The 17,621-nt window shown below is 42.0% G+C and overlaps 1 protein-coding gene across 1 annotated transcript in view; it reads right to left on the reverse strand.

The window, feature by feature from the left end:
* The window catches only part of cyp26b1 (cytochrome P450, family 26, subfamily b, polypeptide 1), a 35,376-nt gene extending 18,528 nt beyond the window's left edge, over positions 1 to 16,848 (reverse strand). The window contains exon 1 of the mRNA XM_083993356.1: positions 16,637 to 16,848. Within this exon, the coding sequence (XP_083849482.1) occupies positions 16,637 to 16,840 (204 nt within the window). The 5' untranslated portion in view covers positions 16,841 to 16,848. The remainder of the gene's footprint in view (positions 1 to 16,636) is intronic.
* Between the last annotated feature and the right edge of the window lie 773 nt (positions 16,849 to 17,621).

Below are 17,621 nucleotides of genomic sequence, written 5' to 3' on the forward strand. Positions count from 1 at the left end.
AAGTTACCGATGTTTCAATCATGTGGGAGAAAGTGAACTTCTCCCTGCTGAAGGAACTCGAGGCCACTGCAGATGTTTAAGACACATCAGGTTAATTCAATGAAAACTGATTTAAAGTTGCAGCTTCAGGAGTCACAATGCCTTCAGGGAGGAGGAGGAGGAGGAGGGTTAAAGCAGGGTTAAAGGTTCTCCAAACATTTTGCAGCTCGGAGCTTCGAAAGGCGAAACTGTAAGTAGATGACATTTCTCATCCAGAACGAGGAAGAAGAAGATCTCGATTGGATGCTGCTGCTTCGGATCCTCTAGCTCCTCAATTTGTATCAATATCGACATTTTACTGGACGTATTTATACATTAAAGATGAATATTTCAGTCTGAACAGAAACTTTAATCCCTCTTAACGCTTCAAACCACCTGCAACCTTCGATTAATCGCCATCAAATCTTGAAAACCTCTGCCGACATGTTTCTGTTTATATTTTGGTAATTTTACGCCGTAGAGAAGCGGTTCGACTGCTCCTGTGATCGGGAGACTCTCCGCTTTCAAACGACGACCTACGTTATTCACAGCCAGAGTTAGACAGCCAATCACAGAGCACGGAGCACGCATTGTGTGTAACTGGTTGAACCCTCTGTCCGTCAAACTTGAGCATACGAGACTGGTTGAATCACTTGTCAAGTCGACTTCTGCCAACCAGTTGTCACTCTGGGATCAGGGAGAAATCTCGTCTAGGACGCCAAAATGGTACGGTTGAAAAAAACGTGCAACAAATTTTTGGCGGAATAAAAATGAAGAGATGTATCTTCTGCTTCTTTGCCACATTTTCTTTCATCTCAGTTGAACCCTCTGTCCGTCAACTTGCCTTCATGTCACTGCAAAAACTCAAAATCTTTCCATGAATATTTGTCTTGTTTCTTGTCAAAATGTCTCATTTCTAGTCAAAACAATCTCTTTTCGCTTGAAATAAGACTCATCACCTAAAAAATGAACTTGTTTTTAGATCATTTCACTTGTTTCAAACGTATTTTTACTTGAAATAAGTAGAAAAAGTTTTTTGTGCTCGAATAAGGAAGAAAAACTTGCTCCACTATCAGACTCTTCTACTTATTTCAAGTGAAAATCTGCTTGAAATAAGTAAAAAGTGTCTAAAAACAAGCTCCTTTTTAATGTGATGAGTCTTATTTTAAGTAGAATGAGATTAGTTTTGACTAGAAATGACATTTTGACTAGAAATAAGACAAATATTCTTGGTAAGACATTGAGTTTTTGCAGTGTGTGACTGGTTGAATCATTTGTCAAGTCAACTTCTGCAAACCAAAACGGTTGTCGTAACTGCGGCTAAAAAAAAAAAGTATGACAAATTTTTGAGGGAATAAAAATAAAGAGATAAATTCCTCTGCTTCTTTGCCACGTTTTCTTTCTTTCTTTCTTTCCTCGACCAGAGAGGAGGCAATGTTAAAAAAAAAAAAAAAAAAAGTTTTTAAAAAAGCCCCAGAGGACGGAGCTGGAGTCAGTTAGCGAGCTGACCTGAGTTCAGCTTTGACGCTGACCTCTAAACGGTGCGGGTCACGGCAGAGCGAGAGGGAGCCGACCCCAGAACTGTAAATGGGCTGTTTGAGTGAAAAGAATATATATCAGCCCCGGGGCCGGCTTACTGTGTTACACACACACACACACACACTAGTGCACACACACACACTAGCGCACACACATTTAGTGAATACACACCGAGCCTCACGGACAAACCCATCATTCACACACACACACTAGCACGCACACACATACAGTAACAGCACAAAGACACTCAGACGCAGAAACGTGGTCATGTATGTTCTCACACACACACACACACACACACACACTAAAACACACAGTTACACACACACACACACGCTTACACACAAATTCATAAAGTTCAACCTCCCAAAAAAATGTGCAAAGCAAACAAACACGCAGAGGCCTAAACTGCAAATTGCCGTGACAACACTAACTGGTTTGACCCCAGTTTTACTCCAGGGGAAAGAGATATGTACGACGGTGAGGCGCGCACACACACACACACACATGAACACACACACACACACACATGAACACACACACACATTCTCACCCGTACGTCAACACACCGGCCAGAGAAGCTGAAGACTGAGAGGTTTGGTTTGACATTTATACAAGAGAGAGATGAAGTTTCTGTCAATTCATCGCTCAGCCTTTTATTCTCACCTGTGTGTGCGTGCATGTGTGTGTGAGTGTGTGTGTGTGTGTGCGTCTAAGTGTGTGAATCATAAGTTAATGTGTGTGTGTGTGTGTGTTTGTGTGAATTCTTTCAGCTGCTAATTTTAGCAGGTAGTTTGTTTCCTGTTGCAGACACACCTCTGGTAGCGCTGGTACTTTCTGCTACGTGTGTGTGTGCGTTTGTGTGTGTGTGTGTGTGTGTGCGTGTGTGTGTGTATTCAATCCTCACAGCGACTGTTCTTCACCGTCTCATCACTTCTTTCCTCCTCTGACCACATTATGAAGCGTTGCTGCTGCTTCTTTAACTACACTTCCCATAATGCAACACTCTCCTTCTCTTTCTGACCCACACTGTATGCAATATATTCCACAAACTCCAAAAACACATCCCATAATAGTTCATAACACAGGCTTTAACATGTTGCAGGTGTTGTACATGTACAGGCTGAGTAGAACGTGACCGTGTTAGCATGATGCTAATGAAGCAGGTCAACTACAGGAGGACGGAGCTTTTATTGTGGCGGGGTAAGAGCCACTTCCTGTCATCGACCAGCTGTTAAACTTATTCACTGATCGAGACCACAATGATTCACTGTTATTGTTGTTTTTTAAACCTGCTGTTATTCCTCTGTGATTGGTCGACCGAGTCATTTTTAACCCTTTGACACCCTGGACGTAGCTACAGGTTATTATTTCTGCCACCGTTTACTATAAACTTAAAAAACGCAGAACGTTTTAGTCGTTGTAACAATCGGCAGCAAAATTATAAAAAAATTTACAGTTTCCGTCTCATTTCTGCTTCATCAAATCACATCAGATAAAGACAAATGTGAATCTCCTGAGGTGGAATAATCATCTTTTGTTATGATTTTCAGCTTTTAGCTATAAAAATACGGCAAAAATTGGTCTGTTTTCTAGTTTGTTTGGTTTTTGAGGGGATTTATGGGATATAAACGCACTTTATTCTGAAATAAAACAGATTGCTGTTTGTTCTGACTTGAAAATAACTTGTTTATTGTTTTAAAAATATAATATAATAACTATTATTTATAAAACCTTGTTTTGTCTGATTGATCTCTGGTCTATTTGTGACTATTTTGCACATTATTATAATTTCCAACGTAAAGAAAAAAAGACAAAAGTGCAAATGTGACGTCTTCATCACAAACACCTGAGCTCCGCGCTGCGACACACCTGACAGACGACGACCACTAAACCGTCTGCTTCACTTCCTTCTCCGCTCATCTCCTCCTCCTCCTCCTCCTCCTCCTCTTCCTCCTCCTCCTCTTCCTCCTCCTCCTCCTCCTCCAAACCTCCCATCTCCACGTTCCTCTGTGTGAACTTGACCTAAATTGAGCACAGATGCCTCCTCCTCTGCTGCTGCTTGTTTCATGTGTTGCTTTGAAAGCTGCGTTACCCAGACGGTTTTTATAGATGCAAAAAAAAAAAAGAAAAAGAAAGAAAGAAAGAAAAAGAAAAAAGAAAAAAGGAAAACGCCGCTAATTAGCATTCAGACGACCAACCGACGACCTCCTGTCGTAGAGTTTTAACTCCACCTGAAGCCTTCGCACGAGGAGGTGTCGACGCCGTTACATCTTAGAGAGAGTGTGCATGTGTATATGTGTGTGTGTTGAACGCGCCCTGCTGCGATGCATTCTGCTGCTGCAATGCAACGTACTGCAATACAACGTATTGTAATGCATTCAACGTACTGTAATGCAACGTACTGCAATGCATTCTGCTGCTGCAATACAGCATACTGCAATGCAACGTACTGCAATGCAACGTACTACAATGCAACGTACTGTAATGCAACATACTACAATGCAACGTAAATGCAACATACTACAATGCAACGTAAATGCAACGTACTGTAACGCAACGTAAATGCAACGTACTGTAACGCAACGTAAATGCAACGTACTGTAACGCAACGTAAATGGTAAATGCAACGTACTGTAATGCAACGTACTGCAACACAACGTACTACAATGTAACGTCCTGCAATGCATTCTGGTCCACGACGGACGACGAAAACCTTGAGCGTTTTCTGGAGCCGATTTCAGTTTCTGTTTCTCTGTGTTGGTCTGTCTGGGTACAAACTGTTGACCTGAACTGTTTTCACAGCTCCTGTACACTTCCTCTTTTTACTGTGGCACGCACACACACACACAGTAACACACACACAGCAACACACACACATTAACACACAGTAACACACACACACACCAGGTCGCCGGCTGGCCTCTGGAGCCCTCAGGGTGTGTGTGTGTGTGTGTTAGAGTGGGGTTGTTTTCCAAGCTACATTTTGCTGCCACATGGATGTAGAGTGGTTTAGTATGTCTGCCTGGCAGGCCTGCACACACACAGACACACACACACACACACACACACACACACACACACACATTAGCAGGGAGTTCCTCAGGCAGCCAGACAAGGCCTCCTTTCACACTCCAAGATACAGCATCAGATTGGGTCGATTGTGTACTTTCTCTAGTGTGTGTGTGTGTGTTGTGCATTTTCTCTTTCCATTCCTCTCCATTTTCTTTCACACACACACACACACTTACAGACACACACACACACTTTGACGGCTTTCATCTGTACCACTCTGCAAGAAAACGGAAAAAAAAAACTGTGCGTAAAACAAAAAAGTTACACTAGAATACAGTGTGTGTGTGTGTGTGTGTGTGTGTCTGTGTGTTTGTGTGTGTGTGTGCCAGGGGTGTGGTCTGGATGACATTTAGCTTAAAAGGTGAGAAGTGTACCCCCCCCCCCCCCCCCCACCCCCTCCCTAAACCTGGCATAACACACACACACACACACACACACACAGTGGGAGCATGGAAAAGTTGTGATGTAATGACGCCACACTTCTCTTGCAGGAGAACACGTACAAAAACCGCACACGACATCACAACCACACACACACACACACACACACAACACACACACATACACACACATACATGCAAAGGAGTCACTGTAAACACACACTCACTTAGTTTCGCACAAAAAAAAAAAATTTAAAAACCAAAAACCCCAAATTGCGACCACAACATTACGGCTGAGTTTTCACCGCCGACTCGAGGTCACGGGCGACCGACTCTGATGTGAGCTGAGAACCTCGTCGTCATGATGGCGGCATAAAGTTTTAAAGCCTCACTTTGTCTTGTGGATACGTTACCTAGCAACCTAGAAGGAAGAGGTAGTACAAGCCGGCGACGGAGGCACAAAACATGATGTATATGTAGATATATGTGTGTATTAGAGCTGCAACAATTAATCGATTATTAAATGAATCATCAACAATAATCGGTTTGAGTAGTTTCTTATGAAAAAAAGTCCAAATTCTCTTATTTCAGCTTCTTAAATGTGAATATTTCTGGTTTCTTTGTTCCTTTATGACAATAAACTGAGTCTCTCTTTGGTTTGTGGACAAAACGAGACATTTGAGGACATCAATTTGTGGTTTGATTGATATTTTTACCATTTTATTGACCAAACAACTAATCGATGAATGGTTTAAATAATCAACAGATAAATCAATGATGAAAATAATCGTTAGTTGCAGCCCTAATATGCATATGTGTGTGTGTGTCTGTGTGTGCAGCTCACTGTAAAACATGACGCCAGAATTCCCAGGTGCAGTGAACTCATCATATTGTTTTTTAATGCAGCAGCCAATCAGTCATAGCAAAACCACTGAGCATCAACTACAATGTGTTTCTATGTCATTTGAACTTGCACTTAAACCAAATAAATTCAACTTCAGTGACGTTTCGGAGGCGATAATTATTATCCGTTTGCGAAGTTTCGAGCGTCGACATGCAGTAGAAACTTTAAAAAAAAGAAAAGAAAAAGAGAGAAAACCTCGGCTCAGATGTGAACGGAGGAAATTTCACGGCTTCAGGATGCAACAAAGTTTGCAGCTTCACGCTTCCTCACTTTTATATTCTGCCTTAACCTCATCTATCGCACACACACACACAAAAAAAACGAGGAGGAAAATCTGTTTCTAACAAGATGAAGAAGATAAAACTGATGATGATGTTGATGATGTCGACACAAACTGAACACAGGTGTAAAAAAAAACACACGCATAAAAACACACACAGGTTAGAATAAACAGTGGAGAGTTAGAGGTCATGTCCATACAACCGAGGGTCAGGGATAAAGTTTAATAACAAACGTCCCTCATGTGTAAGTGCTTTCAACTGTGTGTGTCTATGTGTGTGTGTGTGTGTGTGTGTGTGTGTGTGTGTGTGTGTGTGTGTGTGTGTGTGTGTGTGTGTGTGTGTGTGTGTGTGTGTGTGTGTGTGTGTGTGTGTGTGTGTGTGTGTGCAGTCGGGACAGGGCTGTGCTTGTAACCTTCCTCTACAGAGTCTCTTTATATTTTTTTGAACAGAGATTTATCAGATATTTTACAAGAACCTCAATAAAGAGGCGAGAGAGGGAGGGAGGGAGGGCTGAGGATTTTCCACACACGCCATCCAAACACACACACACACTTACACACACTCACTTACACACACACTTACACTCACACAGACACACAATCCTCTTACACATTACACACTCTCAATTTCTGACTCCACAATTGTAGAAAATCTGAAACAATCTCAGTTTCTTTCTTGTTCCCTCTCTATTTTTCTATTTTTTTTCTACACACACACACACACACACACACACATACATACACACACACACACTGTCCGAGCACTGCAGGGCTAGCTAGCGCGGCGGCGTCGGGGGCCGTGCTAAAAATACCCCCGTCTGTTCTGTTGGGGTTGGCCTGGGGGCGAACCTGGGCCCGGGCTTATAAATGTCCTCTTTGTAGCGCAGTGGAAATGTCCAACAAATGACTCTTTTATTAGGGCAAGACAAAAAAACACAGCTAATTATGTTTACTCAGATCAATGCCGCGGCTCTCTCACACACACACTCACACACACACACACACACACACACACACACACACACACACACACTGGGTAGCTGGGGGAGAGAGAGAGAGAGAGAGTGTGTGTGTGTGTGTTGGAAGAAGAGAAAGTTTACGTTCAGAGCCGTTCTTCTTTAAAACAGGAATACTGGTGTGATGCTCCGTCTGAGCAGAGAAACAAAGACTTGAAAGAGAATTAACTAAAAAAAAAGAGAAGATAAGAAGACAAAAGGATCAAAAAATATATTTAAATGAGTGTTTTTATCTTGAGTTTGCAGCTAAACGTCCTAAAAGCCATTTTCGTCGAATGTTTTATCGTCTTTTTTGGGGTTTTCGGAGAGACGTCCTTTAAGGTTTTCCATTGACATCTAGATTTCAGTCTGAGAAGTTTAATGATTTTGGACAAAATAAGAGTCTGTAGGATCAATTAGATGTGATTGACGCCGGGTTTAGTCGCACATACACATGTAGATGTAACGTACGGTTGCGTGATGCCTTTTGGGTTTCAGCTGTTTGACTGGACGTCTTTGATACGACATCACACCCACTTTACCCAACACTTAAAGATTTCCTTTGAATTCTGTCTGTGTATTTATCGGGAGTTGTGTGCAGGGTTTCCAAATTAAAGGAAAATTACAATGTTCTGACAATCTTTGTTTTATTTTTACGGCTTTTTGTTTTAAAAAAATAAAGGCGATTTTAGAGAAGAGTCTTTGCGGAGAGTTGATGTCTGTTTGGAAAAACGACACAAACCTTGTACGTAATATCAAAAAAGGATCAAAATAACAGCTGAATATTGAAAATAAATTGAATTAAAGTTACATTTAACGTCCGTCCTTCGCTCGGCTTCGACCTTTTGTGTCAAATCTATTGCCACGGCAGCTTTTTGTCAAATTTTTTATTGATTCAAGGTTGAGAAAAGAAAGAACTACCGACTGTTTTTTCCGTCAGATCAAGTCTTTGCCGTTATTTAGGCCGAACATGAAGTCGTTCCTGTTCATCGACTTTGAGGGAACAAGGTGAGTGAAACCTTCAAAGATCAGAACCAAGAAGATTAGGGTCGTTTAAAAGACAAACGTTAACATTAAAAAGCAACGAGACAAAGTTCGAAGCCGCTGAAATACGAACGTATATCGAAACTTTAGAGGAAAAAGTTAAAGGAACTAAAAGTATAAAAGGTTAAAAATGAAAAAGTGAAGAGAAAAAAAAAGCGGCAGCGACAGCATCAGGCGAGAGGAACAAGAGAGAGGAAACGAGGTCAAAGGCTGTGAGGGAATTCCTTCTTTCTTTTCAGCCGTCAATCATTCAGTCGGTGCCAGAGATACCAAGGAACCAGTGTGTGTGTGAGTCTTTATATGTGTGTGTGTGTGTATGTGTGTGTGAGATTGTGCGTTTGAATGGTGCGATAGGTCCTCGACTTGACAATGGACCCCGTCCCTTTGCGGTCACGCCACCACATCACAGAGACAGAGAGGGCAGGAGAAAGAGAGGGAACAAGGGAAAAGGCAAGAGGAGGGAAGGAAGGAATGAAGGAGGGAATGAAGGAAGGAGAGAGAAAGAGGAGAAGAGGGAGAATGAATGAATGAATGAATGAAACGATGACACGACAATGAATAGAAACGAATGGAACAAGAAAAAAAAGAAGGGTTTTGAGCGACGTTGCCGCCGCCAAAAACGGGAGCGAGAGAAAAGCGAGCGCAGAGCGTGGCGGAGGAGGCGGAGAAGGATGGGAAGAAAAGGGACGGATTAAAGAGGAAAAAAGGGCTTCGGATAGTTCAGCCAAAAAACAAGGAGAATAGAAAGAGAGAGGGAGGGAGAGAGAGAGAGGCTGGCCCCTGACCCGGGGACATTATAGAAAGGGAGATTATGGTTGTTCAAAACTCTCTAAGCACTCACCCCGGGACCCCAGCTAATACTCTGACACACACACACACACACACACACACATGAAAGATCTGTGGCTGTTTCTTGATTCATTTTATCAAACGTGTCCAAAAAACGAACTAAACGAAACGATAAAAACTGATCAGTGAACGTGAAACTGAGGTTTTTTTTGTCTTTTTTTGTGCTTTAAATTCTCATTAAAGCACAAAAACTGTGCTTTAAATTCTCATTAAAGCACAAAAACACAAGGTGTATCAGTCCGCAACAGGAAATAGTCCCCAACTAATGTTTCAAAACCTAAACGCATCAATGTTTTTGGAGATTATCGGGTTCATCTGCTTCTAACTGAACGTGTAGACTAGATTTGCGTTTTTGTTTTCTCATCGAGCTGCAGAGTGGATTCGTGTAAAGTCTTAGCATGTGCACGACGTTAGCCTCAGAGTTTCAACTTGTGCTCTTGAATTGCCCCTCTGGGATAAAAAACCTTTTTTTGAATTGAATTGTAAAAAAAAAAAAAAAAAAAAAACGCAACGCGACCTCAGGTTCACACACTCACACACTCACACACAAACACACAAACACACACTTTCATTGACAGAGGGAGCTTAACATTGGGCTCGGTGCTCGGCCCGGGACAAGAGTCCTGGACGAGGGAGCAGCGTGTTCTCGGGGTGAAAGAAGGGGCAAGGGGAGCGCTGCCAGCACCTCCTGCTAATCTGAACAAGAAGAGGAGGAGGAGGATGGATGGATGGATGGATGGAGAAGAGAGGGAAATGAGACGGGGGATAAAGTTAAAAGATTTGAGCGGAGTAAAAGAAAAGCGTGTTTTATTTCTTTTTTTTTTGCTGTATTTCGGTGCGTCTACAGTCGTATAACGACCCAAACTTAATATTAAAGATTTTTGAGCGGACGGCAATGAAAAAATAAAGAGCTGGAGAGACAAAGTGGAGAAAAGAAGAGAAGTGAAACAAGACGAAGCTGAATATTGAAAAAGTTGGGATGAAAACGACGAAAAATAAAGGAAAGAAGGCGGAAAAGAAAACACAAAAATCCAGCGGACGAAAAATAACGAAAAACAACCGCATTTTATACAGAAAAGAGTAAAAAAGAGGTTTTATCTTTACTCTAAATCGATAAATGAAACAAAATGGGACAAAGAAATCGGAGCGATGAGCAGAAAAGATGGAGGGAAGTCGGAAAGAAAAGAAAAGAAAAGAAGAATAAGAAGAGTCCGCAGAGGTTCAAGGGTCCTGCTCTGAATGTTAACACTGTTAAACACACACACACACACACACACACACACACAGAGGGCTGCAGCGTGTGGCCGCTCGATGAACTATGTATCTGTCGCACAACGAGAAAGAAAGAAAGAAAGAAAGAAAGAAAGAAAGAAAGAAAGAAAGAAAGAAAGAAAGAAAGAAAACGTACGTCCTCTACATGTGCGTTTGCTATGTTATATGTCTTTCTATGCACCGTGTGTGTGTTACTGTGTGTGTTACTGTGTGTGTGACCACAGCTATGCAGCGCCGCAGTAATGGAGCCTCACTATAGATGAAGCTTCACAATCCCGACTCTGTCTGTCTGAGCAGCTTAAAGGAACAATCCACCTTAAAAAAAAGAACAAAAAAACAAAACAAAACAAAACAAAGTAAAGGTCCCCACATTGTACTATAAACCAGAATTTTGTGTCCTCGGTCCGACGTCGTCGATCGGACCTAACGCACCGACCGGTTCTGACCAGAATCTGGTCAAGATGAGAGGCTTTTAAGAGTCCGAATTAAAGATGAATTAACGTTAAAATCGAACATTTTCAGCCATTTACAGTTCAGCGTGTGTTGGTTTACAGACAAAGTGGGGACTACGGTCATTCAGGTCCCACAGTTTATTATTACGGGGACGTTAACGTTATTTTCCAGCTTTAACAAACAGCAAAAAGGGGCAAAAAACATCCAAAACCCAAAAGACTGTAAATAAATAAATACTATGATGTGTTTGGACGCAAACCGGAGTGATTCTCATAAATACGACTGCACTTGAAGGCACCACGGAGTGACTACAGTAATTCAGGTCCCACAGTTTATTATTATGGGGACGTTAATGTTATTTTGCAGCTATAGCTACAGCAAAAAGGGGCAAAAAACATCCAAAAACCCAAAAGACTGTAAATAAATACTATGTTTATGAGTGGTTCTCATAAATACGACTGCACTTGAAGGCACCACGGAGGTTCACAGTGTGATTAAAGGACGGATTCTCCCTCAGAATAGAAATAACAACTACCTGAGGTCAGTTCATCATTGAGAAAGAGAGAGAGTCTGAGTGTGTGAACGAGAAAAAGACGGAGACGAGGAGGAGGAGGACAGGTGTAGAAGGAGAGAGGGAGAGAGAGAGGGAGAGAGAGAGGGAGAGAGAGAAGGAGGGAGAGAGGGAGAGAGCTGTCATCGCTGTGTGTGATGAGAGAGAGTTTGGTCTGCAGGACTGTTATTACTCTGCCCACCGTCATTTACACTTCATCACTGTAAAACACACAGAGACAAGAAGAAGACAGGCTGGCACACACACACGGACAACGCATTAGTGTGTGTGTGTGTGTGTGTGTGTGTGTGTGTGTGTGTGTGTGTGTGTGTGTGTGTGTGTGTGTGTGTGTGTGTGTGTGTGTGTGTGTGTGTGTTTGTGTGTGTGAGAGAGAGAGTCGATCCTAAAGTTTGTCCGACTGCTAAAAAGCTAAATTTGACAAATTTTAAAAGCAACAAACAATCACTGATAACACACACATAGACATCCACAGTGTGTGTTTGTGTGTGTAGGTGTGTGTGTAGGTGTGCGTGTGCCAAACTTAAATCACACACAAACACACACACATATACACACACACACACACAGACACACACACTGTACGGTCTGGAGTCTCTGTGCCATGTCTTCATTTCCTCTGGTCTGACCCAGATTCAGTCCAGCCTGTCTGCACTGCATGTGTGTGTCTGTGTGTGTGTGTGTGTGTGTGTGTGTGTGTGTGTGTGTGTGTGTGTGTGTGTGTGTGTGTGTGTGTGTGTGTGTGTGTGTGTGTGTGTGTGTGTGTACTGTATGTGTGTGTGCAGCATCACTCGACGTCTCACACCGAATCTCTCAAAACTGATCCGAACCAATGGCCGATGAGTGACGAACTCCATTTCCCAGAGTTCTTAGCGGTGACACTTGTGCGCGCTAAAGTTTCTAAAATGCTTTTTTTCCCCCAGTTTTTATAATTGTTAAATTTCCGTGTCTGTGCTCGCTGCTCTTTGGCGACTCCTGGTGGCCAATGCCGGTTTTAAAAAGGCGTTCAAAAAACAAAAGGTGACATTAGGAGTTCATTAGCCACTTCACTGTTCTGTGAATCTGACCGAAAAAAATCACTCATTTACTCGGTTTTACAACTTTATACGAACAAATTCTTTTGTTTTAAAGTCAAGTGAGCGGCATCTTGTTTTTATCCACAAGTTTCCGAACGTCATCTATGGTCAAAAACCAGAAGCCGGTTGTGTATTTCCGGTGGAATTGTACGTTTACGTTTCCATGGTTTTCAGTCGTTGTCATAGTTGCGGTAAACGCATGGATCTATTAACGCTGGCTTTTACCACAGATGTCAATTTGTGTGATATCCGGTGTGATGATCCATGCGTTTTACAGATTTCCATGCATTTACCGCGACTAGCTACCGAAACCATGGAAACGCAAACATAAAATTCCACCGGAAGAGCAAAACCGGCGGGTGATAGCTATACGTAAAAAGCAACGTTCACTTTGAGCCTAAAATCGCCAGTGTGTTCAAAGGAAACAGGAGGAATTTTTCCGTGAGTCGCAGCTGCTTTAAAGTATCAAAACCTAAAGTTCCTTCAGTTTTCACGTGAATTAACGAAGAAAAAAATGTTAAATATGATCAAATGTCACAAAAACAGGAATTATTCTACTATATTTACCTGTTATTTACTGTATTTACACTGTTTTTACATTGAACGCTGTCCGACGTTAGACAAAAATCTAAACATTTAGTGTTGTGTTCATACATGTTGTGCACCTGTGAGGAAGGTGTGTGTGCACGGAGAGCTGCAGCATGTAGTAACGGACTGTGTGTGTGTGTGTGTGTGTGTGTGTGTGTGTGTGTGTGTGTGTGTGTGTGTGTGTGTGTGTGTGTGTAGCTCCTGCTTGGCTCCTAATGGGAGCAGACGGGTCTTTGGCAGAAGTGACCATGAAACTATTTCTGAGCTGCAGATGCTTTAAAAATGGAGCCGTCACAAAAATGCGTCTCGTGTGTGTGTGTTTCTGTGTGTGTGTGTGTCTGTGTGTGTGTGTGTGGAGGTTAAAAAAAAAAAATACAGTGTATATTTATACACACATTAGGAGCCACAGTGTGTTTATGTAAGTAAATCTGGACGAGGTCGGGGGAGGAAGGAGAGAGAGGGAAGGAGGGCAAAAAGAAAAAAATGCAATGAGATTTTAAAAAACCAAAAACTCAAACTCCCATGATGCAACTGTCTACTCTAAAACTTGCGACCAGCAGGAGGAGGAGGTGGAGACCAAACCTGGAGCTACGAGACACTTCAGCTCCGACGCTTTGGTCTCGTTGCTTAGAAACCGTTTGAAAACTTTATATTTTTACTATGATTATATTTTACTTTAACAATATTTTTATGTAACTAGCCTATTATTAAAAATGTAGCTAAACAACGTCGTCAGCGTCGCCCCCGTGTGGACAAACAGACTCATTAACTACAAGCAGTGACTCGTTAATGTGAACAATCAATCAATACGTGGTGCGTTTGAGGACTCGTCTTCCATACACTGCAAAAACTCAAAGTCTTTCCAAGAATATTTGTCTTATTTCTTGTCAAAATGTCTCAATTCTAGTCAAAACTAATCTCTTTCCACTTATAATAACACTCAGCACCTAAAAATGAACTTCTTTTTAGATTATTTTCACTTGTTTCAAACTAATTTTCACTTGAAATAAGTAGAAAAATCTGCCAGTGAAAGCAAGTTTTTTGTGCTTGTAATAAAAAAAAGAAAAACTTGCTCCACTATCAGACTATTTTAAGTGAAAATACGCTTGAAAGAAGTAAAAAAGTGTCTAAAAACAAGCTACTAAGTGAAATTTATCTAAAAATAAGTTAATTTTTTAGGTGATGAGTCTTATTTTAAGTAGAATGAGATTAGTTTTTGATTAGAAATAAGACAAAATATTCTTGGTTTCTTGATTTTGAGTTTTTGCAGTGTAGCTGAAAACGCATCTGGAGACAGGAAGACCGAAGTCTGATGTCTGATCTGACCCTGGATCAGCTGTGACGTCATCATCAATGGGGGAGGAGGGGGGGAGGGAGGGAGGGAGGGAGGAGATCCCCCTCCCCTCCATATAAACTTGGCCCCGGTCCTCGGTCACATTCCGGGAACAGCAGCGTCTCGCTCGGTGTCAGATGTAACGGAGAGAGGAGCACCGCAAGTTCAAGCCCCGCACGCGGCCAAACGTGCCTTTGCTCGTCAGTTTACCCCCCCCTTTTCCTCCCCCCTTCCCCTCCCCGTCCCCCTCCTCCTCCCAGGGCCGTTGCATACTGTAGGGGAGAAAGGTGGCCACAAAAAAACCCTTTTGCCTCATCTTTCTATGATTAAATTATAGTTCTGCATGTACACTGCAAAAACTCAAACTCTTACCAAGAATATTTGTCTTATTTCTAGTCAAAACAGATCTCATTCTACTTAAAATAAGACTCATCACATTAAAAAAGCAGCTTGTTTTTAGACACTTTTTACTCCTCCTTTTATGAAAAGAGTTTAGTTTTGACTAGAAATTAGACATTTTTACAAGAAATAAGAGTTTTTGCAGTGTAATCTTGACAGCATCAAAACAAAGCTAGAAAATATGCTTTATTTTCCAAGGAATAACCCCCCCCTGCCTTATTTTGAAAATAGTTTAGTCCAGTGGTTCTCAACGTGGGGTCCTTGAGAGGGTTGAAGGGGGTCCCCAACTTTTTCTTGAAATATTACCACTTTTTCTAGAATTTTTCAATTTTCAATTTTTTTTTACAAGAAATGTTACTACTTTTTTTTTTTTTTTTTGAGAAAATTTTTACTTTTTTTTAGAATTTTTATCACTTCTTCCTAGAAATGTTGAGAAATTGTACCACTTTTCTCCAGAAATGTCTCTATAGGCTAATATTTCCAAAAATTCACGCCATTGGCCCTCATTTAAATGTAGAAAAAAGTAACATTCTTCAGTCTCAGAACAAATATTTCTGTATTTCTGGTGTTTACTTCAAAATTTGGCGCAATTGGGAGTCCGTGGTATAATTTGTGTCAATTTAGGCGTCCTTGATGTAAAAAAAAAAAAAAAAGTTTGAGAACCACTGGCAAACTAATAGCCTAATGATAATTGGTCGTTTGCACTGTCAAGAACATAGAGTAACAGAAAAATAAACCAAAAATAAGATAATAATAAGAGGGGGGGGGGGGCACTTCAGTATTTTTCAGGGGGCCCCAGAAGTCCTAGCACCGGCCCTGCTCCTCCTCCTCCTCCTCCTCCTCCTCCGGGAGCCATCAGTCGGCGCTGACAGCTCCGCTCGGTAGCCGGACTTGCTGCAGCTTCTCCGGGGTCAAACCGGGAGTCTGCCCCGCTGCTCGAACCGATCAGAATCAATAACACATTTATATTTATATTAATTAATCAATTATTTAATTGATTACACGACATCAGCTTTTTCTGCAACTTCTTCACCTCCACCTCTACTCCTCCTCCTCCTCCTTCAGTCTTTATTTCTCTTTCTCCGGTTTAAACTTATGAACCTGAACTGAACATGTGGAAACTTTTTTTTTTTTTTTTTTTTTTGCATTTTTGAGGTTTGTTCTATATTTAGCTCAGAGCGACGATCAGACCGATCAGCGATCTCCTCCTTCTCCTCTCTCTCTCTCTCTCTCTCTCTCTCTCTCTCTCTCTCTGACTGCGGGCTCGACCCACCTCGCGCGCCGCGGTCTCTGACTGTGGCTCGAGACGCTGATAAAACAACAACAATAACCACAGCAGCAACAACCAACAACAACAACAGCCACTGATCAGACGGCGCCGCCCGGAGCTTCGGCCACTGATAATAACCGATCACTAATCAATGAGCTATAAACTAATCACTATAGTGAAGTGAAAGTCTCTGATATCTGACATGTTGATACAGTAATAATAATAATAAAGATTTTTTATGAACAGATGTGACCGCTGAGCATTATGGGATGTGGAGTCAAACGCGTAAAAGTGATAGATTGAAGTTTTTTTTTTTTCCTCCAGAGCATCAAACAGAAGCAGCGACAAACAGAACCAATCCAGTCCGACTTCCAGACGCTTTTCCCGGGTCAGAGCGGCTCGGAGCCCCGGGGAGAGGGAGACCCCGGAGCTCCGAGAGTTGGTGATGATGAATGAACCACCACGTCACACACACACAAAAAAAAACACCTGAGATAAGACTGATCTCATCATCACACACACATGAACACACTCAAACACCCAGACACCGAGTCTCCTCTCCTCCTCTCCTCCTTTCCTCCTCTCGTTCTTACCTGCAGTAGCCAGTGGCAGGTCTCGCCGATGAACGGGAATCCCATCGACCCTTTCGGCATGGGCAGCTTGCAGTTCTTGTCCCGCGTGGCCGTCCACCGGAGCTGCCACAGCTGCTGCGACACGGCGAGCAGCAGCGCCACGGACACCAGGCAGGCGGCCAGCGTGGCCAGCGCCGAGACCAGGTCGAAGCTGTCGAACAGCATCGTGGAGGAACTGGAGGAGTTGTTTCTGGTCCTAGTTCTGGTTCTGGATCAGTTGGATCAGTGGATTTTGGATGGAAGTGTCCTTTTCTCTCTTTTTCTTTTTTGCGTAAAAGCGCAGCGTCCTTTACGCAGCAGACACACTCACTCCAACAGGCTCCTGGTGTCAGAATGAATGAAGTGTAGAAGAGGAGCGCACTCACTCTTCAATTCACTTTTTTTTGTATAAGAAAAAGTCCCACAACGATGCGTTTGAGTGCGTTCAAAAGAAAAAAAAGAAAAAACAGAAGAGATAAAAGTGCAAATGAGGCTGTGGTGGTGATGATGAGGAGCGCGGAGAGAGAGGAGATGCTACAGGTGTCAGTCAGTCAGTCAGTCAGCACAGGACTCAGGCGCTGCTGCGTGAACGTTCATTTTTGGTTTTTGGGTTTGTGAAAAATGAAATAAAATATGAAGAATGAAATAAAATTAGACGCAGATGATGATTAAAAATTAAATTTAAAAAAATCCGTCAAAAACGTGAAGGTGACACGTTTCTGTGGGAATCTAAAAAAAAAAAAAGACGCGGCTGAGAGAAAAACTTGTCGATGATGGAAAGAATAAGAAGAAGTTGGGGGAAAAAAGTGGAGGAAAAGTTTCAAGGAGCTGCAAAACTGAAGAGCAAAAGAGCAAAAACACAAAAAAGAGGAGAAAACTGTTAAAAAATTGAATCTTGTTGAAGAAGCAGAAAAATCCACAAAATGTAAAAATGTAGAAAATAAAATAAAATAAAATAAAAATATAT

Source organism: Trachurus trachurus (assembly GCF_905171665.1).
Source record: "Trachurus trachurus genome assembly, chromosome: 18".
Classification (NCBI taxonomy): domain Eukaryota; kingdom Metazoa; phylum Chordata; class Actinopteri; order Carangiformes; family Carangidae; genus Trachurus; species Trachurus trachurus.